General features: G+C 38.4%; 1 protein-coding gene and 1 long non-coding RNA gene across 2 annotated transcripts; both read left to right on the top strand.

The window, feature by feature from the left end:
• The first annotated feature begins 396 nt into the window (after positions 1 to 396).
• LOC147335400 (Fc receptor-like protein 5) lies at positions 397 to 27,990 on the top strand. The gene is made up of 6 exons (XM_086278853.1): positions 397 to 456; positions 742 to 774; positions 22,739 to 22,999; positions 23,907 to 24,173; positions 26,755 to 27,030; positions 27,620 to 27,990. Exons 1-6 carry the CDS (start codon positions 420 to 422, stop codon positions 27,973 to 27,975), a joined length of 1,230 nt encoding a protein of 409 aa, XP_086134979.1. The 5' UTR covers positions 397 to 419; the 3' UTR covers positions 27,976 to 27,990.
• Positions 4,859 to 8,754, top strand: LOC147335401 (uncharacterized). The gene is made up of 3 exons (XR_015126749.1): positions 4,859 to 4,954; positions 6,080 to 6,215; positions 7,499 to 8,754. It is a non-coding gene; the product is annotated as an uncharacterized LOC147335401 (long non-coding RNA).

The raw sequence follows: 27,990 nt of genomic DNA, 5'->3' as shown, positions 1-27,990 counted from the left end.
ATGTAGGGATTTGTGTGTAGAGTTTTGCAGTAACAGTTCACCAAATTTGACTCATGTGTCAAAGCAGGGAATAGTGTTTATAGTTCAGGGAAATGGGTGAGCTTTTTGAAAAATAGCGTTACGGTTTTGAAATTTTAGTTTAAAAGCCTGGTTATAGTGTTTAAGCAATCGAGAAAAACTGTAATAACACAGAGAAAGGGAACAACACAAGAAACATGCTTGTATATTCTGAACAGACAGGAAACGCAAACTCTGCTGCGGTTGAAGTTACAGCAGATGTTTGAGCTCAGTGTAAAAGGGAAGGAAGAAAGAAGGACGGTCTTAAGTACATCATCTCTTTCTTCTGCTTAATTATTTTTGAAAACCGAAACACTTAAAGCTTAGCTGTGGATCAGAGTGCAGCAGAGCTGGATGTGAGGATGAGGCGCTCTTTGCTCTGTGTACTGGGGCTATTCTGTAAGTACATAACTAATTGTAACTGTTTATATGGCACTGATTAAATAAAAAACTGTTTTTCATTTGTGTAAATTAGAGTTTTTGAGTGGGGGAACAACTTTGTCTAAGAATTTGATGCTACATTGTGTTCAATTGTTTTACACTACCAGTTTAAAGTCTAGAAAGCAAAGAAAATGGAGAATGAGCATGAGCTGTGTCATCTGAAAATTCACCTTTTTATAAATGTTTTAGTTCATAATGAGATGATTTTCTGTCACTTTGATGATGTTTCAATCTTGATTGTAGTGCTCAGAACATTGTTCTATGGAAATGCTGAAGGTAAGATGTGTTTTTTTTCTTTTGTTCCTCTTTATTGAATATTACAGTTTTTTAAAGACGCTAGGACACATTTCTCAATACTTAGGTCACGTTTGCAAAACTCCTCACACAGTGAGCACAACAGAAGTCTATGTGGGCTAAACTGAGGACCAGTTATCACTGTTTTGGCACAAAATGCATTCAATGACTACATCTCTCAAATTTCATGAATTATCTTCTCACTCAGACACAACTGCCAAAAATCTTTGTACGGACAGGACATTTTGCATGTGCTTACATACTGTTTTCAAAACTGTTAAACTTATGGCCAAAACAATAACACAATGCAAAACTTGAAAAGACAGCAAAATCCAACAGCAATATTTTATTGAAACATATTTTAAATCTAAAATTGCAGTTTAACCAGCCACAGCTTATTCTCATTGTAGATGAACATCTACACAGGTGTTACTCCTTCAATTTTTCAACTCCTTCAATTCTGGCAGCCAGAAGATTCTTTCCTAGGTGTATTGCCCTAGATGACATAAGATGTGATGTGGATGAGAACCTGTGGCCAAATGGAGGAGACTGAGTAGATTAGCATTACTATTGTATGTGTATCAGTGGATGGTGTGTATACAAATTCTTGTATTTTGGGATTACTTAGTGCAAAAACAATAAAAATACATAAACAAATATTAACGAATTCTGCATGATGTCTGATTCATTCCAGTAACATATATTGAAATTATAAAGAGAGATGTGTCCTTGTTTTACACAAGAAAACACTGTGTAATGCTACATGTTGTTAGTGTTTTTTAGGTCATTGTTTTGTGGGTGACAAAGTGTGTTTGTCGGCTGTCAACCTTTGCTAGTGTTCTGGAAGAATGGGTTTATTTGAGACCTGAATGAAGTGTTTTGGTAGTTGTAGTGCATTTTGAATGTGAAATGAACTGCTTTGCCAAGCTGACGGTCAGTTAGGAGGATTGTGTGAAGAGTTTTGCAAAAGTGACCTAAGTATTGAGAAATGTGTCCTAGCGTCTGTAAAAAACTGTAACAGTATTGATCTTCTATCTTCTATCTTCTGTAGCACTCAAAATTACTCTTCATTTTTATACTTTTTTGTCACACTTGAACCAAAACCCAGAAACAGAACACAACCAAGAACTTAAATTATCAGGCAGTATGTTTCTAAAGATACTAGTAACTGAGACAAATAGGTTACTGTGATAGTGTGTGATAGTGTGTGTGTGTGTGTGTGTGTGTGTGTGTTACAGCACATGTACATGTTAATACACATGAAGACATGCTATGTAAAGCTGGCTCTGTTTTAGAACAAATTACGTGTAAAAAATCTTAACTTTAAAAAACTGATGAATTGATGACTTTTTCAGTACTTAACATGCATCAACACTTTGGAAAAGTGGCAAGAGGGAATCTCTCTCTCAGATCATTTCATGCACCTTCGTGAGCAACATTTTAGACTTCCATCATAGCTAAAGGACACCTCATTACAGTTTTTTCTGATTGCTTAAGCCCTTTTTTTGCAACTATTGGCTAATTTTGCAAAACTCTTCACACAAATAAGAAAACCTGTCACCCAATCATCAAAACATTGTAGTTCTCTTGCAAAAGCAAACACAGCTAGATTAACTCTACACACCTTCGTAAAAATGGTGTTTCCGTATCAAACAGTACACACAAGCCATCATCTACTAAGCACACAATGCGCCAACTGCACACTGATGGTATGAATACAAAACACATCTGGCTTTTGCTTTCTCTGTGCACAAGGTAGGCTATGTCAGTTTGAGCTCATACTTCTGTCATAGATCCATAAGCATAGAGGGATCCAAACTTCAAGTACTGGTGTTTATTCAAACACATCAAAACAAACACAAGTGTTTATTTCCAAGTATAGGATTATTTGCAATCGCCATAATGACTATATGGGTTACTTGGTCTGCAGTGAACATGCTTCCTCTGCCCCCTCCTCGTCTACCTCTTGCTCCTCCTTGTCCTTGTCGTCCTCTTCATCCTACTTCTTCACCTCCACGTCCTCTTCCTCGGCCTCCTCTACTTCTCACTCTTTCTGCTCCCTCCATTGTACTCCGCACACACAGCTTACCTGTATTATAGTGCTTAGGCTGATTGCAAAGTGAACTAATTATCTAAGAAAGTCTTCACATGTGAAAGTGTGCCAGACAGTTGGCAAATTAGTGTTAATGATAGCCATACATGTGTGTACTTTTGCTAGGAGTGTGTTGGAAATTTGGAAATTGAGTGTTGTGCAGTGAATTCTGCCTACAGTTTTGCAAAGTGTGTGTTACGAAATTGCAAACTGAGTGCAAAGCAGTTTTTGTGCTTTTAGTTTTGCAAACTCAGTGAGTGGTTTTGCTATATGTCTGCATAGTTTTAGGAATTGTGCTACAGGAATCACAGTTTGGGTTTAAGCATTCAGAAAAAACTGTAATTTGATCGTATTTGATTCATGTCCTGGGATTCATCTATTTCCAGGATGATGACAGTGTGAAGTAATTCCTGGGCACATGGCTTTGGGTAACTTGCATCAAAAACAAAAAATGCTTCGAAGCAGCCATCAACAGGCCTTTAGATTGCTGCAAAAAAGCAGAAACAAATCTATCTTCTAGTACCAGGCAAGATGAACATTTTCTTGTGGTTCCTTTGGTGCTGAATTTATTTCCCTGTTAGAACAAAGCATTTTCCTGACATTGCATAGACATTCCTCCAGAAATCCAGTTGCTGGCCTATGAGTTCTGCCAGGGCTGAAATATGAAATCTTCTGAAATATAAGAACCTCTCCTGGTTTTAATGGCACTTTGGATTTCTTTACTTTCTGTTCCACTTCCAAACCCAAATAGATGCTGACAAGCTGACACAGTAACATGGAAGAGGGAAAGACGTTGCAAAGGACTACTACAAATAAACCTAATGCCTAACAATGAAAAGTGTAAAATAAGAACAATAATAATAATAAAGATAAAAGATGAAGTAACACGTTTTTAGTATTTTATTTATTCCAAATGATCATCCAGATGTCTGTGACATGTGATGACAAATACCATAATGGAAAGCCTTAGTCATCACATGCTTAAACTCATCATATATTTTTGCATATGCTGAACAGGTAGTCAGACATGCTGTAACTGTGTGGTAGAAAACAGCATGAACACCATACGGCAGGGGTCTCAAACTCCAGTCCTCGAGGGCATGGAAAAGTTGCATGACACTTTGACCCTTGAGGACTGGAGTTTGAGACCCCTGTCATATGGAGTATGACAGGTGTGGTTGAACTGCATGAAGACTCTGAAGTTTCTCTTCTCTTCTGGCAGGACAAGAATGTGGCCTTGTCCTGTGAGCCACTGTAAGGATGTACTTAGAGTAGAACTGGACTGTCACCGGCCTCAGGCTCTTCACCCTTTTCAAAGACAAAGCAGTCATTTAGATAAAATATTAGATATTGTTTACCTGTAAATGCACAAAGTAAATTTAGAAATGTAATTATTGTCAAGAGTGAACAAGCACTGATAGTGTAATCTACAGCTGTGGCCAAACATTTAGAGAATGAGAAGTGTTGTTTGCTTATTTACAAAGTTTGCTGTTTCAGTGATAGTTGTATATCACATTATATCACTTCAAACAGAGATGATCCAGTAATGCTGCACTAATGAATTAGACTAACTATTCACTTTAGCTAAAGTTATTAAGTTAGCTAAAGAGTTGGGATGCTGTGTAAGGCATAAATAAAGCTAAAATACAAAGGTTTGGGCACCGTTTTGCATGTTTCCCTACTGCAGGGGTCTCTGCAAGCATACAGAGGGGGTACTCTGAGAGGGTACAAGATGACAACTTTGGAATTCTACTAGAAACAGTCGATCATGTTTGTTTGTCAAAGCTGAATTCAGAGCAAACTACGCTAAATTACCGTTTTTAGCTAACAGCTACACTGTAAAAAAAATCCGTAAAAATACAGTACAATCTACTGTATAAACGTGAAGGAATTTTCCGTATTAGTCATTTACAGGTATTTTTCTGTATTTCTCAACTACTGCAATGCATTGTGGGAAAATGAACCTGAAAAGGAGGGAAAAGTAAGCGCAAGAGCAGCCATTAGGCTTCTTTCAGGCTTCATCTGGATTTTGGATTCTGAAGTTGGAGAAACTGCCTTCAAATTTCTGTGGTAAGTATTAAAACTCATGTTTCGTTTTATTAAAATAATGTTTTTCAAAAGACTCCGTGTTTTTATTTAGAAAGAATTGTTAATTTATTTGTTAACTGGTTTCGGCTGTCTCCAGACAAGTCAGGAATATTTTGCGGACTCATTTTTTAAAATAATTGTTATTTAGGTTTAACATGACTTAAGCTTTATTTTAGTTAATGTTAAAATAATTTTTACTGTGATACCACCAGTTTTGCCCTTCAGTGGCTGAACCAGTTTTCATAAATATTATAGTTAGCTGTCTGTGTCTCTCTGGGTATTACACAGCTGTGACTGCTAACTAGCTAATTAGCGAAAGTCAGCGATGTGGATAACTGGGAAAGTGAGAACTTCATGGTTCTAGAAATTATTCTAGGACTCTAATAAGTACTGTATCAATACCTGTGTTTTACAGTTGGCTCTACTGTACACTTTAAAGGGTTTCAGGCAAAGTTACACTAACCCTAGTTTAAGCCTCAGACCTTCCTGGCTGACGCTAGCAAATGCTAATGTTAGCCTCTGATTTGGGCTGCTAAAGTAAAGACTTTTAGCTAGCTGACCAGCATAGATTATTTCGGTGGTTAACAGACTGTAGTGGTAAAATTATTGAAAGTATAGTTTCACCTCAGCACATTTACAATTACAGTATGTCTATTTTGTAGCACATAGAAATGTTTAGTTAATATTTACAGACAGACACATTTTCCCTGTAACTGTGTTTTTACTCCAACATTTGTTGAAAATGTAATTTATGAAATGCTGAGCAGTATTTCTTGTATGTGGAATATTTTTGTCACCCCACTGTGCTAATGTGATTAAATACTAAAAATTATTACTAAAAAAATTCAATAATAAATCAATAATAACTATTTCTTGATTGAACTATAATGTACGTGCAGTGCTGGTGTGCAGGGGCTCTATATGCCTTGTCTATATCAAGCTTTTAGCCAAATATAAGCAGAGATATTTGTATCTTTCTTAAAAATCCAGATCCTTACAGATTATTTGAGAAATGGATCAACAGCTATCACTACTTGAAGCACTTTAAGTCCTGCAGTGGAAAAATATCCCTTATTTCACCTTTGATCACACACTTTGGTTTTCCAGTGCAGAGCAATGGCCAAGAAAAGGAAAGACTTCCCCTAGTGGAAAAAAAAGATGAAGATACAAGCTGGTGATGATCCAGAGCAGCTGGTCTCAGGAAATGAAGAAAAACCCTGATCACCTTCTCTACAAACACAAGGTGAGTTTAATGTTGTGGTTGATTTAGTTTTTCAAGGTATGTATGTTACTTTAATTATAAACTGCTTTTGTTGCAACAGAATGGTGTTATGTGTATGCAACTCTACGTGAATTATAATCCTTTGTAGGGCTGCGTGATATGACCAAAATCTCATATCCCAATATAAGACGTATCTCTCCTGATAACGATATATATCACAAAATAGTGCATTTTCTGTAAATTCTGTGATTCTCGGGCAACTCGACTTATGTGAAATGTTTTCAGTTGGGCGTCGTGTACCTGGAGTCGAGTGTTTTGACCGATGCATGAAACTATACATTTTTAGACATGAGTTTAAATGGCCGCCATTTTCTTTCTGAGTATTTATTACACGGCGTGCTGCAAGGAAAAGCCTGTTCTAACGTTTGAGTCTAAGGATTATTTTGAGCACCTGACGACTCTTTTTTGCTTTTCATTCGTAAACTCTCTCGAAACTCTTTCATGTGATTCTTGTGTAGGTGGTTAAAGAGGTTTGTCGTGTTCGAGTGGTGGTGGGGACCAGTTTGTGGCATAATTTGCATAGTACAGTTTTCTGGGGCGTGTCAGACTTTTCATAACCAAACCATGTCCATGCTACAGAGGTAGCCCCTCATTTAACAATAAGGTCCTCGATTTCTTTTGACTGGTCCTTCTGGTTCTGCCTCATCCTTGCTGGCCATGCTGGTATTCTCTGTGCCTTCGTCTGCGTGGTGACTGTAAGCGCCATTTATAGTTACTTGATGTTTTTATTTGAGGTCATTTGTTTGATGCATATTCTGAAATTTTATGTTTGAGAATAATGTATATAATTTCAGTTTAGTTTGAAAAGTCTCAACAGAAACTTGAGCTTTATTGTGAAAGGTTTATGTGGAAAATAAACAAGCGGACGGCGGAGCCACACGATGGTTTTATCCTCATTGTTGGTAACGAAAGTACGCGTAAAAACAGTCACTTGTCCGTCCATAGTGTGGTTATTTTAAGTATAAGAGAAGGAGAGAACTTTAAGAAATAATATAGCAACTACAGTGACCATCAAAACCATGAAAAAAATATTGCCGTAAACAGTTTATTTTGCAACACCACAAAACAAAGAATAGTGTATAATATGAAACGATAGACATTTTTATATCGTAATCTGATATATATCGTCATATCGCACAGCCCTAATCCTTTTTTTGTTTATGTTGTTTATGCTCTAGGTAAAAAAAAATTATAAAAATACAAACTTTTTAAAAATGTCTTGTTGTTTCTCTTTTTTTCCTCAGAATAAATTGCAACTAGTCTCAATGGCTGACACGGAGGAGCAACACAGCGACACGTTAACTCCGACTGCTGCAGTTCCTGTATGAACTGAGCAACTCTTAAAATCCAAGGAAAAGCTGAGTGTATTTTACTTAAAGCTCAGATGGACCTTGATGTACTAACATGCAGGCTGCATTCAGGACTTTGTCACACTGTTATATGAAGAGCGGTAACAAGACTTTGTAGTAATTTGTCTTACTATTGTCTTATTGTTTGTGATTTAGGGTCTGTGCGCACTAGCAGAGGTTTTTGTTTGTAACTGTAACCTCGTTTTCAGAGCCTTGTCTAACATTTAATGGTCATGAAATATGTCAGACTTTTTCCTCTACTTAACCAGCTTAGAGAATTTGAACACCGTGGAGAAAAAGGTGTGCATTAAGGATTTTGAACTATGATGTTTAAGTGTTGTCACTGCTGAGGATTCGTGGACACAGATCCTTATTCACTATGCTGCTGTTTACAGTTTAACTTTTCATCAGAACAAGCACTTCTAATTATACTTTGCTCCTCACTGACAAAACAAGTCCCGTAAATACACTTTTATCTTTAAGTTTGGGACAGTAATCTGTCTTAATTTATTATGTGTTGTAGTTATCATATGGGGAAAAGTCCTGTGGTTATCCATCAGTCCTGTTCGAATAAACCCAAAGTTCAGGAACACCTTCTTTAGATCTGTTCAGTTGTATTCATGTGGCACCACTTAAACAGTCAACAAATTTTGACTCAAGTATGTTATATTGTAAGGTAAAGAGCCCAAAGAGTTAATCTCAGACAAATGTTCACACAAATGTGAATTACATTCACTTCATTAATGAAGTGAATGTAATTCAGTAATCAAAGGTGTTTGGCTATAACTGACTACATGTGTATACTGTATCATAAGTGGACAGAGATGGATGTAAACCACACCTTAACCATTTGGCTGAGGCAAAACTACCACAAGGCAGTGATTCTAACTAAAAGGTACTCTGGATATTATTAAATGTGAACATGTCGTTAAATATGACATTTTTTGTTTGTCAGGTGTCCTGTTTGAAGAAAACACTTGGTAGCCACTTGAATGAATGTAAATAAACACATTTACATGAGGGCAACCTGATTTCAAGGAAATAAAAATGCTCAAATTTGAAAGCTTGTGAGTTATTTTGTTCATGTATCAGCTGTTTAGTAGTTTTATGACAAGATGGATGCTGTCATTATATTTTAGTATAGTGTTTGAGTTAAGGAGAATAAAAGAATATTTAACATTAATTGTACCAATGTTGTTGTGTACGAAGCACAAATTAATTTAAGTTTTAATTTATGAATTTTTGAGTACATGGTGTACTAGGTTGTAATTTCATAGAAATGTACGTTTAAGGATATAAAGAACTATATTTAATGAGTTACAGTGAAAAGAAGTGCTTGGAAATAGTAATATAAACAGAAATTTCAATTTTTCTATTAACGGAAAATATCAGTTAATGATACAGAAAATATACTGTGAATAAACGGAATTTTCTGTTTTATAGCTGAAGGAAATGTCCGTAAATAGTACAGAGAGTATACTGTAAATCTACAGAATTTTCCGTTTTATCATTTACAGAAAGGTCCGTCAAACCTCCGTAAAAAAACAGAAAATGTACTGGCAGAAAATTACCAGGACATTTTCTGTTTTTCTACGGAATATTTTTTTACAGTGTACAATAAGCATAACAGTTACTGTACGGCTATCATTTGTTAACATGACGCTTGTTCTTATACATGTAATACATTTATTACCAACCTGAGAGTTTATCCGCTGGTCATTCGACATGACGAATGACTTCTGAAGTCTTAATTCAGCTCAAGACGCTGTAGATTCCCGTCAGTAACACTTTCGGTCCGCTAGTAAAACGTAGTTCTATTAATCTGCGCTTGAACAGGAACCGGATGTAAGTTCCAAAAAACTGAATTTTGGAACTGAAATTGAATTGTAGAGCTGAAACTGAATGTTGAGAAGTGAAACTGAAATTATTCGAGAGCTGAATTTTTAAAGGATAAAATGCAGTTTCAAAGCAAATCAATTCATTTTCAAAATATAAAATTCAATTTCAATTTAGTGATGATCATTTTCAAACCATACATTCAATTTCAAATTAGACTAATTCAAATTCAGTTTTCAAAAGCATTTATTCAAGTTACAATTCAGATTCAATCTGAGCAATTCAAATTCAAATTGAACTTATTCAAATTCAGTTTCTGATGGCACAGATTTCTGCCCATACGGTGTGCTCTATTAAGCTCCAGTGGAGGTTGAAGTATTTCTTTGCCCAATAACTCACGTGGTTACTCACGAGTTACGTGGATGTTCTGATGCCTACTACGGCTCTCCAGGTCTGTAACTGATTTCTTTAGCTGGCTGTTATCTTCACGAACAGCGGCACACGTGCTTTCAAGGTCAGCGACTTGTTGGCTCAGGTCTTCAGTTGCAAGCTCCAAGGACGAAACTCTCTCGACCTTTTCCTCTAGGGCTTGTCGTACTTGGTCCAGTTTTGAATCGAGGGTGTTAAATGAGGATTTAAATTCAGATGCTAACTCATCTTGGTGCTGCTGGAGCAGGGTGGTGATAGCCTTCAGTGTTAAGCGAGCGTCCTCCTTTTTATTTGCTTTTTGCACACTTAAAAGCCATTGGAAAGCATAAAAAGTGTTCAAAACACAAGAAAAGTAGTTGCGAGTGTAAGCGACTTAATGGTGGTAATTGGAGGGGTGAAACTGGTTGAAGTGGAGTTAAATTCACCAGAGCAGTTCGTTCCTGCGTCTACTCAGGTCACACACTGACTGGAAGTCCTGGCCTGTTATTTTAGATCGTTTTTCACCTATTTCTCTACCTGAGCTGGTAAGATTAGTGAACTCTATGAAAGCATGCTTCTATTCACTGAACATTTTACCTGCATCTTTATTCAAAAATGTCTTGCTTTCTATTGGTCCCTGTGTGCTCACCATAATCAACACTCCACTGGTGTCTGGCAAAGTCCCTGCTTATTTTAAAAATGTTGCCATACACCCCCCTTTAAAAAACCAAAGATAGACCCTTCTCTAGCAGTTACAGACTGTTCTCAAAATTGCCGTTTATTGCTAAGATTTTCGAAAATGTTGTGGCTAAGCAGCTTACAGCAGTTTTGGACAAACACAGCATTCTTGACATACTTCAGTCTGGCTTTCGTAGAGCTCACTGTACTGAAAGGGCCCTTCATGCTGTTTCCAGTGACATTTTGATGCAAAACAATGCAGGAAAATGTTCTCTTCTGCTGATGGTGGACCTCACGTCGGTCTTTGATATATTTGACCACCACATTTCGTTTGAAAGGCTGAAATATTGGGTCGGTGTAACTGGATCTGCCTTAGAGTGGTTCTCCTCATTTGTCTGAACAATGCTTTTCTGTGGTGGTTTCTAAGTACAGGTAATGTCCCACTATGGTGTGCCAAAAGGTTCTGTGGGGCCTTTATTGTTTCTAATATATCTACTTCCTCTTCAGCATATTTTGAGGACATTTGCTATCACTGCTATGCAGATGACATTCAGTTATACGTTTCTTTTAGGCCCCAAGATGTTTCCAAGCTGCAGATTCTGAATAAGTGCTTAGACTCTATTAAAGGTTGGATGACTGACAACTTTCTCAACGTAATGAAAGAAAAACTGAAGTCCATCTATGTGCTCCTGACAGATTTGTACCTAAGATAATGAAAGCTCTTGGTCCCCTTGCAACATTTGTGAAATCGTCTATCAGAAGGCTTGGGGTAACACAGTGCCTCAGTGATTCACAAAACTGTTTCACAGATCACAGAACTATGTCAGGGTGTCACTTCGCAGGCAGTAATGTAGATAAAAATAATGAAATCCTGTTCCCCAAACAAGTACAAGAACCACAGAATAGGTTAAATATATAAAGGCATAGCTCAAGCTATGCTGACTTAAGTTAACATTATTGCATGCTAGTGCTTTCTAAATGACTACATGGTGTAAGCACTGTAAAATGTAGGGATTTGTGTGTAGAGTTTTGCAGTAACAGTTCACCAAATTTGAGTCATGTGTCAAAGCAGGGAATAGTGTTTATAGTTCAGGGAAATGGGTGAGCTTTTTGAACAATAGCGTTACGGTTTTGAAATTTTAGTTTAGAGGCCTGGTTATAGTGTTTAAGCAATCGAGAAAAACTGTAATACGATCAATATAAAAATAAAGCTAGTGTCTGTGGACAGTATGTTCAAAATAGTACAGGCACAACATAGCTATTAATCATAAAACAGCTCAAGTTATTTGAAAATTCTGAGGACAAAGAACACACAAGCACACAGTGCCTCAGTGATTCACAGAAGTATATCACAGAACTACATCAGGGTGTCTCATGCAGCACTTTCAGTGGGGTTGCATAGTTTATTTGACTCCTGATACCTGGCATCTTTTAGCTTTCACCAGCTCATCAATATCAGGCTTCACATCCTGAGCGGCAGCTAACTTCAGGATGTGATTCAAGTGCCTGTGCATGAGCCTTGAGCGCAGTTTTGTTTTATTTATGCTCATTACAGAGAAAACTTGCTCACAAAGATACGTGGTTCCGAACATGCACAACAGTTTCGCAGCGAGGGCTGTCAAGTTGGGGTAATCTGGCAAGAGATTCTGATAGAATGTGTTCAAGCCAGCTGCGGCAAATTTGCCCTTCAAATCCGAGTCACACTGCAAGTCTATTATTTCAATCCGTCAGGATCCGGACGGGCAGATCAAAGGGATTCACGGTGAACGGCGAGCAAAAAACTTTGAAGTCTTTCTCCAGCTCACCAAATATCTGGAATCGTTGCTCAAACTCTAGTAACAGTCCCGTTATTTTATCTTTAAACCGCTTCATATCTGCCACACTTTGGAAGTGAGCTGCATCACCACCAGCGAGCTGCGTCTCCCACAATAACAGCTTCAACTTGAAAGAACGTATGCTGTCATAATACTGCGTGATAGAGGTGGGAATCACCATACATCTCACAATACGATATTATCACAATACTTAACGCACTGTAGAGGCTAAGCCTACGCTTGAAGCCACTGAGGTGGTCGTTAACGGGGGTGACGCGATGTCACTGGTATGCATGAATTAAGTAAACAGTCCAATAAATCCAGCAGTATGCATCTTGTCATTTTTGGTCTTTATTCCGTATCAACTTAGCATAACAGCGCAACGGTCACAAACTGTTTGCCTTCTCAATGACACACCTGACGCCGATTACGTGCGTCTACCTTAAATACCGTTACATTACATAATCAAAAAGAAAAAGGTGACCTCTAGTGACCACATAAGGTATTAACCCAAGAATGGCTCCTACACCCCGGCCCCTAATTGCAATGGCTATCAGACATGGCAATTCTAATCACAAAGAAAATAAGGAGCCACTAATACGTCTACTTTAGACCTATACATTCACATAAATAAACATAAGTAACACACTTTTAGATCACAGTCTCATGTAACAAGCAAAGTTTAGTTACAGGTCTTTCCAAAATATTAGTCTTTGTTTTTAAACGTGCAGATCGCACAAGTCCTTTTTTGTCACGAATGGCTTCCAGAACTCTTCCAAGTGGCCAGGAACCACGTGGTGCAGAAGAATCCATTATAATGACTATATCTCCAGGTTTTAGATTCTTCTTCTTTTGGTTCCATTTTTGTCTCTCCTGTAACAAAGGCAGGTATTCGCGTATCCATCGTTTCCAAAAAAGATCTGAGATGTACTGAGCCTGTTTCCATCTTCTCTTCAGATACATATCCTGAGGGTCAAATAGTCCGGGTGGTAAAGATGGTTTTCCTTTCATCAGGAGGATGTGATTTGGTGTAAGTGGCTCTAGGTCTTTTGGATCATCAGAAAGCTTTGTGATGGGTCTGTCATTTAAAATTGCTTCAATTTCACATAGAACCATATTTAATCCATCGTCGTCTAACTGTTGTTGCTGAAGAACGGATCTCAGAATCTTTCTGATCATACGAATTATCCGTTCCCAAATTCCACCATGATGTGATGCTCCAGGCGGATTAAAACTCCATCTTATTCCAATGTGTCGCAAAGCATCCGCTATTTGGGTATGTTTCAGCAATTCAAGAGCCTCCCTTGACAAACCCTTTTCCTCTGTAACCCTTTCATTAAAGTCATAGTTATATTGACTTTTCAGCATTTCCTCCAGCTTACAAACGGATATCCTATTTACAACTGTTGGTGGGTGCTCGCTGTCCAAGTTGCTTTTACCATCTTCCATGGGCCCATTTATGACCCAACCCAATGCTGTTCTTATAGCATATGGGCCATTCCCCTGGCTATGAATGACCTCCCATGGTTCCAATAACTTGGGAGCGTTGCATCCAATCAACAGGTCCACATTAGCCATTATGTGGGGAATTTGAACCTTTGACAGATATGGCCACCTGATCAGATCTTCTTCCTTTACAAAGTTATCCGTGGTGACAGGCATCCTTTCCTGTGTTAGGAGTTCTGGAAGTTCATAGAAGGCATTGCTGCCTAAACCAGAAACTTCAAGACCAGTAAGTGAGTGGGCAGAGACTACCTTTTCTTGACTCATCGTTTGTAACAGGAAGTGAGTTCTTTTGCCCATATGTCTGTATGACATGACTACCTTTAACAGACTTTATTTGAACTGGCAGAATGGCAAGCAAACCGCTTTCTCTTCCGGCCCCTGTATGACCACAAGTTTTTACATTCTTTGAAGAGGAGGGCTCTCCATAGCATTCAGGGGTTATGCCATTGTTATCAATATGGAGGACAGTGGGATGACCTTTACCACACGTTCTACATATCAAACGCTTAGCACAGTCCTTGCTTATGTGCCCAGCACCTAAGCAACCAAAACACAGCCCTTTCTCCTTTAGAAAAAGCATTTTGTCTCTGTGCTTCTTCCGCTGAAACTGTTGACACTCCTCCAGTGTGTGTCGTTGAGTACAGCAGACACAAGATGGCTTTACTGTAAAGTCATGGCTTGTTGTAGTAATCAGCCTTTCCGTGCTGTAGGTTTTATTCATGTTCATGGGTGTGGCTGTAGCAGCAAAGCTGTTCCCTTTAATTTGTTTGCTTGGTTGTGACTTCAGTCTGTTGTCAACCTTTGAGACAGGGATTGTTGACGTTACATTCTGAATGTCCCCAAACAAAGGATCCGAAAGAATTTTCACCTGCCTTTCAATAAATGCAACCAAATCTTGAAACCGAGCTCTGTGTTTAGAGGTTTCCAATTTATCATATGCAAACGCTCGCCATTTCTCTCTCATTTTATATGGCGACTTACACAAAAAGATTTTCATGTTCACTGGCATGTCCAGTTCCTGCATATGTTGCAATGTTTCCATGACATTACAACTCCCACGTAAGAAAAGGGGATATGCTTGCAATGATTTCACATCTTCATTTTTAATTGCAGGCCAAGATAATGCCTTGTCAATGTAAGCAGTTGCAATTTTATATTCATTTCCAAAGTGTTCTTTGAGCAGTTGCTTTGCTTGTATATAGCCTTGTCCTGCAGCCATATGTTGACAACTGCGTACCAGCTCTCTCGGCTGTCCTGTTGTAAACTGCTCCAAATAATACAAGCAGTCCCTCTTATTGGCCTTTTCTTCCACTCCTTGTTCAAACGCATTAATGAAAGAGATGTACTGAAGAGGATCACCATCGAATACAGGTATTTTCCTGAATGGTAATAACGATGCACGCTGATGCTGAACAAGGGTTGCAGTTATTTCATTTTGTCTTTGTAAAATGGTACAAATGTCCTCCGACCGTCCTTCTGCCGCTGTAGGAATTGACCTGGGCGATGGAGGATCCACATTGTGAAAATGCGTTGTGATGACCGTTTGAGCTTGTGGCTCACTTTCAACTTCCGTTCCTGGCAGGATCATTGCAGATATGTTGCTTTCAGTCTGTACTAATTGCACTGCAGGTTTATCTTCATTGACTGGTGTACTAGGCTTGACTGTGGCTGAAGCAGCTGTTTTCTTGATTTCCCTTTCATAATATGAATTCATAGCATTGGACGATATGTTAGATTTACTTTGAACTTCAGCAGCTTGGAGAACCGCTAACTTTGCAGAAGAGGCAGAAAGCAACGCTTCAAGCTCAAGCTGTTCACGTTTCCTCCTTAGCTTTAGCTCTTGCTCCTCCAAAGCATGCTTCTCTTTTAAGACTGCCATACGAGCGAGATGTTGCCTTTTCTGCTTTTGCTTTGATTTTGGCAGAAGAAGTTGTGCTCACTTTATCACTAGATGAGCTTTTAGTGACTGAAGATTTACCAACAACATTTGAAACACTGTCCTCTGGCTTAACACCATCATCAACACCATGATCACCCTTTAAATGTAAATGTTCGCAACCTGACAACCATTCTTTCACTTCATAAGTGAACTCATCATAATGCATTGTTTTTGCTTTAAACCATGTTTCATGCTTTTCCCTTTCATCATCTGGTAACAAACACATCAATGAACCATGAATTGTTTTTGCTTCATTACACAAACCAACAAAATCATTGAACGATGCTTGAACCATAGAAGTTTCATTTTTTTCCATTGAGACCCTTTTAAATTATTAGCTTTATTTAATTTAGCTTTTCTATCACGTTGCAGTCTGTCTAGTCTCTCTGCAAGTGCCTTAGCAGTCAATTTCACCACTCGTTTTTCCTTTTCTGGATGTGTCCCAGCCTTGCTGGCGTTGCTACTTTGCACAGCTGATTCTGCAGCCGGGGGCCTGCCAGCAGCTTTATTTATGTCCATAGTTCAAATGTTCCAAAACTCAAATATTTATCAAGTATTGAGGGTTTGTGCGCACATGCGAAAGTTTGTTTATAAATCAGTTTTATTTGGGTTGACCACCAATGCATTGGAATTACGCCTTCTTAAATAAGTGTGCACACTTTTATAAATGGCCATTTATTAGTAGCGCTACTCATACCTTGCGTTGGGCGCCGTACTGATTCCGATGAAGAATTCTGAGTCCTCATCCAACATCCACGGAACAATCGCCAAGCATTCCACGTCGTCAGCTGACAGACCGCTAGTCCAGCTGTCCGCTCCTCGTGAACCCTCCACGGTAACTTTTCCAAACGGCATTCAGCTCTCCGCGGCGATCGATCACTCAGACTTTAATTGTCCTGTTTGCGACGAGTCTCCAAAACACCGCGGCGAAGTTGGCCCAAACCTTTCCCCAAAGAAAAGCAGTTTGTGACTCTAATGTAGAGGCTAAGCCTACGCTTGAAGCCACTGAGGTGGTCGTTAACGGGGGTGACGCGATGTCACTGGTATGCATGAATTAAGTAAACAGTCCAATAAATCCAGCAGTATGTATCTTGTCCTTTTTGGTCTTTATTCCGTATCAACTTAGCATAACAGCGCAACGGTCACAAACTGTTTGCCTTCTCAATGACACACCTGACGCCGATTACGTGCGTCTACCTTAAATACCGTTACATTACATAATCAAAAAGAAAAAGGTGACCTCTAGTGACCACATAAGGTATTAACCCAAGAATGGCTCCTACACCACGATACGATATTATTGCGATTTTTTTAAAATATCTGCGATATTCAGATTCTGTACATAAAGGTAAACTTTATCAGTATTCATTTTATCTAATATCAAAGTCTCACACTCAGTCTTTCTCTCATTTCAGTCAGTTTTATTGTTGACAAACTGAATGGTTTGTATTACAGTCTAGTCCAACTTAACTGAATGCAACCATCTGGTACAATTATAGCTATTCTGAACTATGCAATTTATGAAAACTATCCAGCCCCTTCAGCAAGTGAAGAATTTGAAAGTAAATTAAAACAAAATATAATTTTACATTAAATAAAAAAGTTTTAAACTTAATTAAAATAAAACATGTCTTAAATTAAAATAAGTAAACTGTCATGTTTATTGCTGCCAAAAACAAGTTAAACACATTTGGACAGTGAAGGAATGTCAGGATTCTTGCTCAGAAAAAGGAGCTGATCAACATGCTCTGAAGTCAGAGCACAAAAACCTTTTTTGTAACAAAATATCGATTTCTGCTGTCCCTGTATCGATACATTATTAGCAAACAAAATATCACGATACTACACAGTATCGATTTTTTCCCCCACCCCTACTGCGTGACAACTTGCAGCTGTTTGTTCAGGTGCTCTGTAACATCCACCATAAATGCAAGGTGCTGCATCCATTCTGCGGAATGAAATTCTAACACTGGTTTCCCCTTTTCTTCCATAAACTGTTCAATTTCTTCTCGTAAATCAAAGAAACGGCTCAGCACAGCACCTCGGCTGAACCATCTTACCTCAGTGTGGTATGGCAGGCCATAGATGTGGTCTTTCTCTCTGAGAAGACTGTCAAACTGACGGTGATTGAGGCTTCTGGATCGGATGAAATTAACAGTTTGGATGACCACCTTCATGACGTTATCCATTTTCAGTGACTTCCAACACAAAGTCTCCTGGTGCAAAACACAGTGAAAAGTCCAAAAACCACGTCCTCCATTTGCAGATTGCACTTTATCTCTGAACTTTTTTACAACGCCTGCTTTCTTCCCGATCATTGAGGGCGCACCATCTGTAGCCAGGCTGACAGCGCGGGACCAGTCCACTCTGACCCTGTCCAGTGCGACGACGAGTGCGGTGAAAATATCAGCTGCGGTCATTGAATCTGTCATTGGTACCAACTCCACGAACTCCTCGGTGATGGTCAATGTGTCATCAACTCCGCGGATGAAAATTGCCAGTTGTGCAACATCTGTAATGTCCGTGCCTTCATCAATTGCAACTGAAAACACAATAAATTACTTTATTTTTTGCTTCAACTGGCTGTCCAAATCCGCTGAAAGGTCAGAAATCCTGTCGGCAACTGTGTTTCTTGTCAGGCTGATATTTGCAAAGGACTGGCGCTTTTCAGGGCACACAATCTCCGATGCCTTCATCATACATGTTTTTACAAATTCACCCTCACTAAATGGTTTTGAAGCTAGTGCAATTTCGTTAGCAATGAGGTAGCTAGCTTTCACTGCAGCATCACTGATGTCTCGGCTGTGAGTAAACACAGACTGCTGTTTCTTCAGACCCGCCAACAGTTCATTCACCTTCTCTCTTCTCCGCTGTCCTTGAAAGTTGTCATATTTGTCGGCATGAAGACTCACATAGTTTTGACGGAGGTTATATTCTTTCAGCACTGCAACATGCTGGGAACACACCAAACATACAGCTTTCCCATTCACTTCCGTGAATAAATAGGAGGATGACCATTTTTCTTGGAACACTCTGCACTCTGCATCCACTTTTCTCTTTTTTTACAGAGACATATTGGGGCAATGAGGGTGCCAAAGCACATCAGGTTTAAATTTCGCGGGCAAAACAAAGTAGCTCACAATTGCTATTGCGCCATCCAATGGACACAATTGGAACAGCAGTTTCTTTATTGAAAAACTGCTGCTCAAATTTTATACTTTACAAAATCATCTCACGGGCCGGATTAAACCCGTTTGTGGGCCTGATCCGGCCCGGGGGCCGTACGTTTGACACCCCTGATCTAAGTAATCACGCGTGACACTGTTGCTAATACAGCTGCATTGGCTCCCTACTGAATTCAGTCCATTTTAAGATTCAGGTTCTGACTGCTCTTCTTGGACAAGCATTAGCTTACATTATTGAACTTCTACAATCCTATGTGATACCTACAAGTAATCAGTTGTAAATATTTAGTAATGTAAAAGGCATTGCGGTATTGCCCTTTTAAGTTAAAGTGATGAAGATGTAATTGCATGGGATCGCCACAAGGGGGAAGTAGCTATGAGTGCAATAGGCCATTGCAACGCTCTCGTACCTCAGACAAAGAAAAGCCTGCAGCCCAAAAGCAACTCATATTGGAGGCTGTTTCTCAATTCTCAAGTAGAGAACACAAGTCCATACTTGCGTTCTTGCTAGTGCGGACTTTGTAAGTTTGCACGGGAGTGCAAACATGAAAAAAATTAAACATGATGTAGTACATTTGTTAAGAAAAACATCATAATTTAGAAAAGTATCGTAAGCACTTTGGCAAAATTTGCTTTTATGTATCATCTGTTTCATAATGTCTATTAGGCTTCATACAGTTAAGCACAGTCACTACATGACTAAAACACAAGCTTAATCTCTCTATGAATAAAAATAGTATACACGTTTGCCTCAATAGAAACAAACAGTTGAGATGTTAGAACACTTTTATATTTATTTTAGTAGACACTCAAAAATTACAATAGACAACTGGTGGGGTTTGGAAGATAATGGAACAAATATTTAAAATATAATCTGATCATTTTTGGAGCAGCCTTCAGAATCTCAATGTATTAACATGTCGTTTTTGCTCCCAGTGAAAATGTTTTGTATTGAATTTAAATATTTTAATGTTAGATTTAATTCAGCTGTTTAAATAATTTTACATCAGCGGATATGACGTGTGAAACTCAAAATATATTGACAGCTCTGACCGACCAGTTTATTTTGTTTCCCAGAAACAGTAGTATTTCAAACTTTTTAGCCACTCTCCTCCACCATTGCCGCATTTGAGTTTTGGATGAAATGTATTCTGCTATATTTGGCTGCACCAGGTCCACACAAGTCACCACTGATGTATGCTCAATAAAACGGGAGGAGCAAGGACACATCCGTGAATTTTGAGCGTACTTGGCTTGATGAGTACTTTGAATTGAAACAGTACTTGGTCTGCGACTGATGAAGTATCACAAGTGCACGAGAACACACAAGTGTGCATATTGAGACATGGCCTCCTGTCTCTACTTTTCTGTATAAAACAGGTTATTAGTTCGAGTTAGCTAACTGCGATGCACATATAAAGGAAAGAAACCTTTTTCTGACTTAGTTTAACCCTTTAAAGCCGGTCGGAGTGGGCATGCTCTGTTTTCCATAACTATTTTTAAATCCCTGTAGAACCGGGAACCACGTAAGCTAGCACAATAATTTTTTTTGCATATGAAACCAGAGGAGTTGTACTTACATCTTATGCCATCAGCTTGTCCTAGGTCACGGTTTCCATCCACATATAGCTTTGTAAAAATTGCATAAAAAACACTTGCAGCAACAGAAACATAATATTCCAGAAACAGCTTTGCCGATCCGATCAGCTGTTCATAACACTTCCTATGTTGGAATAAATGTCAGTGTGAACTATTGCATGTCGGCCATTACCTGCCCGAAACCGGAAGTGATGTCATTTTTGCAAAAAATGTAGTTTTTTTTAGCCTCGGGACCTTATAAGCCTATACTGGTGTTTTTAAAAGTTATGTTTGACTTCATGCTTTTCTGAATAGTTTCTGGGATGCTTAGAACTAAAACTGCACTGCTGGAAATAGTTTATTTTGATGTACATGCTGGGTTTTTTTTGCAAATTTGCATTTTTCCTGCGGTATACAGAAATTGGTGTATCTCAAAAACAAACCTATGAAGACACTCAAAATAAATTTCCTGTTGTTGGAAACTATTTTGTACATCTTTTTTGTATTTAAAGTTTTGAGGGATAAACCTCTTAAATTTCTTTAACTAGAAATATATGTAAAAAAAAACAAACAAAAATGATTTTCAATTTTTTTGTACTTTATTGTACTTTTTTGCAATTTAGTTACTATGAACTTAATGCATACATATTATTAAAATTTGGGATATAACGGTTGTATTGATGTATAGACACTTGAAATGCTCCCAAAAAATGGCACTACAGCATGTAAAATATAAAGATAAGCTCTGGCGGATTTGTTCTATGGTAGGTCTTAAAGGGTTAAAGACCACAAATGTTGGAAGAAAGTGTGTTTTGACAGTTAGATTAAAAGGATGCAAACTCTCCCCCCATTTGTAATGGAATTTGCAATTCCACCTGTAGTGTAAAAAGGTAGCTGGTCTCATTACATATGTTTTATTTTGTTACAAATGTAGCTCTGAGACACACCTCTCTTATCCTGATGTTACTGGAAGGTTTAAAGTTGATAAAAATTATTTTAACATAACCCATTTCTTACTCATGTTGTTAAACGTAAGTAGTCTAATGTATACTGCTTTGCGGGCAAAAGGGGGAATGTTTGTTTATTGTTTGCCAATGCAATTTAAGGTTGAATCTGTTAAGGCATAAAGAGTTTACAATGGGACTGATAAGCAGGTTAATTGCAGTGTTGGCATTACTGCTCAGAAATATTGTTGAAGCTTGACAGCAGCAGAACTTAGTTACAGATGTATTGTAAATAAGGAGGCTGATATAAGACAATTATTTTGTAGATGTATACTTGTGAGAAAAACAAGTTAATCAATGGGTTTAACCTGTGAATCTGATTGAATGTGATATTTTTTGTTACAAGAGGAATGTGTCTGTCTAAACGAACAGAAAAGGATGGTGTGAAATTCTGTTTAATAAAACAGACAAGGAAGAGCCTGTAGACCAAATGCAACTTCCGTCTCCTGTTTCTACTTTTCTGTATAAAACAGAAAGCATAGAAGGCCTGTAACACCTATGTCCCTAGCAGGTCCCTGAGGTCATGTGATCAGGGCTTACTTGTTATACACCATACAAGGCTGAGAACTAAGGGAGACAGAGCTTTTGCCACAGTGGCTCCCAGACTGTGGAACACTCTTCCTCTGAGTTTAAGATCTGTGGACTAAGTAGTCTCTTTTTAAAAACAACTAAAAACTCACGTTTTTGGAATTGCGTTGGTTAATTTTTTGTCTGTTTTCTTTTAAATGCCTTGTGAAGAAGTTTGTGATGTTTGTTTTGTAAGGTGCTATATAAATAAAATTTTACTTACTTACACGGGATGCAAAGTAGTTACTTTGCATCCCGTGGGACTCCAGTCCCAATGCAGGTTCTCTTACTGAGCTCCTTGACAGTCTGACATGCAACCTAGCATTCGATCGACTGAATTTAGATCATGTGATTCCATCGATTGGGTGGCAATCAATTCCTTCATCCTCCAGGAACTGCCTGTATAGGCTCACTACAGGAAGTCAATCACTGTCGTGCACCAGACGGGAACCAAGACAAGGTGCACCCACACAGGGTCTGTTGCCTGGCCTTTAGAGTTCTGTTTGTCCCTTCATGGATATGCCTCCCATCACTGACACTGAAAAAGTGATATAACGTTATTCACATTTTATATTAAACAGGAAAATAATGTTGTATTTTGTTGCATTTCTAACTTGCAGAATTTGGAGGGAAGGCCACTTTGACAGCAGTCAACAGAACCCTACCAGCAGGGGGCAGTTTGACACTGACTTGTGATGTAAATGAATCTGCAGACTTAAAATATGAATGGTTCAGACAAACCTCATCTGAAAAGAAGTCCATAATAACTGATAAATCAGACGGAGTGATCTCTGTCTTTGAAGGAGGAAACTACACCTGTAGAGCTGAAGGGAAAAATGTCACCGTAATAGAAAGTGACTCAGTCACGGTTCAGGAAACTGGTGAGTTTAAACATTTCATTTGGAATAAAACAACAAAGTCTTGAAGAGCTCAGTTTGAAACTGTGTCTGTACAGGCACAGATGGAGGAGTTAAGTTTTCTGTCTTATTCTTGTTCAGTATATTTTTTAAACATTTGTTATATGTGTAGAAAGATTGCATAAAGTATTTATACACCTTTTCTTGTTACTGAAAAAACATTAAATCATATATCATCCAGTGTAATCATTGAATTAACAATGTATTCATGTATTGATCTGAACAGAAAAGTAAATAAATCAATAAAATACAATAAAACATAAAAATAACATATTCATTATAGATCCCTGCATCAGATCTTAAGTTAATAAAATAATATATAATAATAAGTGTTATGGAAACCTACGGAAGAGGATTAGGGCCACCGGAAAAAAATGAAAAGTGGGTACGTCGTTTTTCTTTCTTCTTTTCCTGAATTCTGAGAAACAAAGTCAGAATTCTGAGGAAAAAAAGTCAGAATAGCCAGATTAAAGTCAGAATTCTGATTTTAATCTCAGAATTCTGACTTTAATCTCAGAATTTTGAGAAAAAAGTCAGAATTCTCAGATTAAACTCAGTTTTTCTCAGAATTCTGGAAAAGAAGAAAAAAAAAGACGTACCCACTTTTCTTTTTTTCCCGGTGGCCCTAATCCTCTTCCGTAGAAACCATTTGTCTTTTACAATTTGCAATCACCTTGCAGAGGGACCATCACAGAGTCAGCAATAGCTTGTCAGAATGTTAAAGTACTTAAACAGCTGAGAGTCTGCACACTGAATTAATCCAAATATTAATATTTGAATTATTTTTTAAAGATTGCTGCACAACAAATCATTCTTTCACATAATTATTTAAAAAGTTGCTGCTGGAAATGGTGATGTTTTTCTTTCTTAGTTCGTAACAGGATCGAAGTGAATCTGCAGCACAGCTGGTCTCAGATATTCACTGGTGACACAATCACTCTCAGATGTGAGATTCAGGGAAGTGAAGGAAAGGTGTGGAAATATGAATGGACAGCACCCAACACAAACAGCCCTCCAACATCCAATGAATACAGGATCAGCAGAGTTTCAGTGTCCCACAGTGGAGACTACAGATGTCGGGGTAGCAGTGACTATCTCTTAACAGGATGGAGTGATGCCTTCAGACTGACAGTTTCATGTGAGTTGGACCATGATTCATGCTGACATTTCATGTTTTCATGTTTACATCTGTCTTAACAGGAAAACTCCAACAATGATCCAGCTGTCTGCAGGCAGCTCAGGACAACAGTTTTTCTCACTGTGCAAACAGAAAGGAGAGACACCATGGAGGCTCTTAAAATATCAGCAATGTAAAGAGGAATGTACAGAGATGACAGTTTGATAAGAGAATGATAAATCAGTGAAATCTTTAGCTTGTTAAATAGTCTAATGTGTCAAATACAGTAAACATTAATTTCTGTTTGATGTTAAACTTTAAAGGTTGATAATCATTTTGTCCTGAGACAAAATTATGATTACAATGTTTTTCTTTTTCCTCTAAACGCAGCAGGTAAATTTAGAGCCACACTGACAAATGTCACTTTTGATAAATCAACAGATAACCAAGACTGCAAATTACTGATGTGTAGCACAGAACAACTCTTTTATCCAGTCTTTAAGTCTGACGTAATTAGTCGTTTCCGGGTCCAACTTCAGCTTCAGGTCCCAAAGTCAAAAGAATACTGCAGCATCACTGAGAGTTACAAACTGATTACATTCTTTTATCTTTAATAAAATGATCAGTGTGGCTGCCCTACCAGGTGTAACAATTAAGTTTAACATCCAGCCATCCATGAAAACAGAATTTATGAAATTTAACGGAGTTGGAAGTTAGCAGGACGTTAGCTCCCTAGTTTCCACCTCAACATTATATACCATGTTCTATTTAATTGAATTCAATTCAGTTCAGTTTTATTTATATAGCACCAAATCACAAAAACAGTCGCCTCAAGGTGCTTAGTATTGCAAGGTAGGCCTACAATAATACATTCAGAGAAAAAACCCAGCAATCATATGACCTCCTATGGGCAAGCACTTTGGCGACAGTGGGAAGGAAAAACTATGAAGCCCATCTTTTTTTGGACACCACTCAGACAGACAGCAATTTAAGGAGAGCATGCAGCTAAACATGTCACTCCTGGTCTGATTGGGGAGGGGACCAGATAATGTTACAGTCTGACATTGTTTTGGCAAAGTTGCACACCAATTCAATATTGATTTGAGTGACCTCCGATTGGTGTAACCGGGTGTCATTACTGCTGACGTGAATTATGATTTTACTGAATTTGCATTTACCCTTAGCCAGCAGTTTTAAATTTCCCTCAATGTCGCCTGCTCTGGCCCCTGGAAGATAATTGACTATGGTTGCTGGCGTCTCTAGCTTCACGTCTGAGAACAGAATTGCCAATTACCAGAGTTTGATCCCCAGCGGGTGTGTCGCCGAGTGGGGAAAAACAATTAGACAGGTGAACAGGTTGGTGGTGTACCTGGAGCTTCTGTTTAAGACTATGCTTCCTCCTCACCATCTACCAGCTGTCCTCTTTACCCAGCTGCTTGGGGTCTGCCGGGGAACAGCTAGCGTGGCCTACGCTACCTCGGCTGCACCGGCTACAGGGGCCTGGCTAGCTACGGGTGTAACCGAGTCTCCAATTCAGTGGCTTCCAGAGTTTCTACATATATTATATGTATCATTACTGCTAAACGAGCCCAAAGAGTAACTAAACATCTGACACAATGAGCAGGAAAGTGCAGGAGAAATAAACGCGAGTCCATACTCGCGTTCTCCTGTGCATTCTCGGCAAGTCCGGACTCGCCGAGAATGCACAGGAGAACAGACTTGCGATTTGTACAATTGGAACACCAGCGTACTTGATGATGTCAGAGGTCTGGAGTTTTTACTGCCATCCCCTCTTAATTTAACTGTGATTAATAATATGTTATGAAGCTTAACTTTAATCTCAGCCAAACCGATTTACTCAGGAACAAATAAAACACGGAAATAAACCAAACATTGACATTTAGAAGTGATCTAAGTGACTTATATATCATGTTTAACCTCAGTAGCAAAATCTCTTTTAATAAAAATAATGTACATGTATGCCTTAATAAAAACAAACAGGTGAGATGTTAGAACACTTTTATATTCATTTTAGTGGACACTCACAAATTTCTATAGACAGCTGCTGGGGTTTTGAATTGATGGATTTCTTGATTTATTCATAAAAATGCACGACACAAAGACAAATAATTTACTGTAAACACCATTTAGATTTAAATAATATAAGCAGATGGTAAGAGGGAGAGAATGGTTGGATAAAATATAAATCAGTTAATAAATTTTGTCATGATTTAGCTACAGCAAATTGGTTCCAGCTGTGGTGTTCAATTTAAGGACTCAACAATTATAAAGTTTAGTAGTAATAGTAGTAGTATAGTATATTTTAATATGGATTTTTGTACTTTTACTTCAGCAAGGATACCACATGTGTAAAAAGTTGATAATCAGCATTTGATCAGAGCATCAGCAGTTTTACTAATAACTACAGATATGTGCCTACCAGAAACAGCTCTTTGATCTTGATCTTGCTCTTTATGAGCTGAATTTATTAATAACCAAGTATTCAAATTTATGAATTTAAAAAATGTTTAAAATGTGAAAAGTGTTTCACCCTGAGACAAAATAATGATTTTAATGTTTTACTGTTTTGTAAACTCAACAGCAAGTAAACCCAGAGCCACACTGACAGCACAAAGTTCAGTCATACCAGCAGGGGGCAGTGTGACACTGAGCTGCTCTGTGGAGGGCTCTGCTGGCTGGAAGTTTGACTGGTTCAGACGTGATTCAGAGTTTTCTGGAGCTCAGAAAATAGGAGCTGGAACATCAGAGCACACAATCAGTATTTCAGAAGGAGGCATCTACTGCAGAGGAGGGAGAGGAGATCCAGTTTTCTCCACAGAGGACAGTGCTGCAGTTACAATTCAGAAACAACGTGAGGGCTAAGTTTTGTTGTGAAGTAAAACAAATTCATGTTTAAATTAGAGTAAGACTTAATATATTTAAATTTATTTTTGCTCCCACTTGGTTTGTTTCTGTTTAATGTTTCTTTTTATTTGTTTGTTGAACAGTTTGGGCTGCTGTGAAACTGCATCCCAGCTGGTCTCAGATATTCACTGGTGAGACAATCACTCTCAGATGTGAGATTCAGGGAGGTGAAGGAAAGGTGTGGAAATATGAATGGACAGCACCCAACACAAACAGCCCTCCAACATCCAGTGAATACAGGATCAGCAGAGTTTCAGTGTCCCACAGTGGAGACTACAGATGTCGGGGTAGCAGTGACTATCTCTTAACAGGATGGAGTGATGCCTTCAGACTGACAGTTTCATGTGAGTTGGACCATGATTCATGCTGACATTTCATGTTTTCATGTTTATATTTGTCTACTACTCTTTGGTGTTCATTCTAAACTGAACTGGTATTTGAAGTTTGAATATTTATTTTCTTATTAATTAATTAATTTTGTTATTGTTATTTTCCCTGAACTAAATGATAACATGATGTATGTTTTCCTGTATCTTCAACAGCAACTAAACCCAGAGCCACACTGACAGCACACAGTTCAGTCATACCAGCAGGGGGCAGTGTGACACTGAGCTGCTCTGTGGAGGGCTCTGCTGGCTGGAAGTTTGACTGGTTCAGACGTGATTCAGTCTCTTCTAAAGCTCAGCTCATGAGAGGAAATGAAGCAAACGGAGTTATTAGTGTCTCACAAGGAGGTCTGTACCACTGCAGAGGAGGGAGAGGAGATCCAGTTTACTACACAGAGGACAGTAGTGACGTCACAGTTGTGGAAACTCGTGAGTTTAATTATTTTATTTCTGCCAAACTGAGAGATGTTTTTTTTTTATTCTGTGCTAACAATTTCATTCAACAACTGTGAGTTTATTAACCGTTA

Source organism: Aulonocara sp. 'chitande type north' Nkhata Bay, linkage group LG3 (genome assembly GCF_057382095.1).
Source record: "Aulonocara sp. 'chitande type north' Nkhata Bay isolate Kocher_YH1m ecotype deep benthic linkage group LG3, A_spYH_male_GT1.1, whole genome shotgun sequence".
Taxonomy (NCBI): domain Eukaryota; kingdom Metazoa; phylum Chordata; class Actinopteri; order Cichliformes; family Cichlidae; genus Aulonocara; species Aulonocara sp. 'chitande type north' Nkhata Bay.
This window is presented reverse-complemented; position numbering and strand designations above follow the sequence as displayed.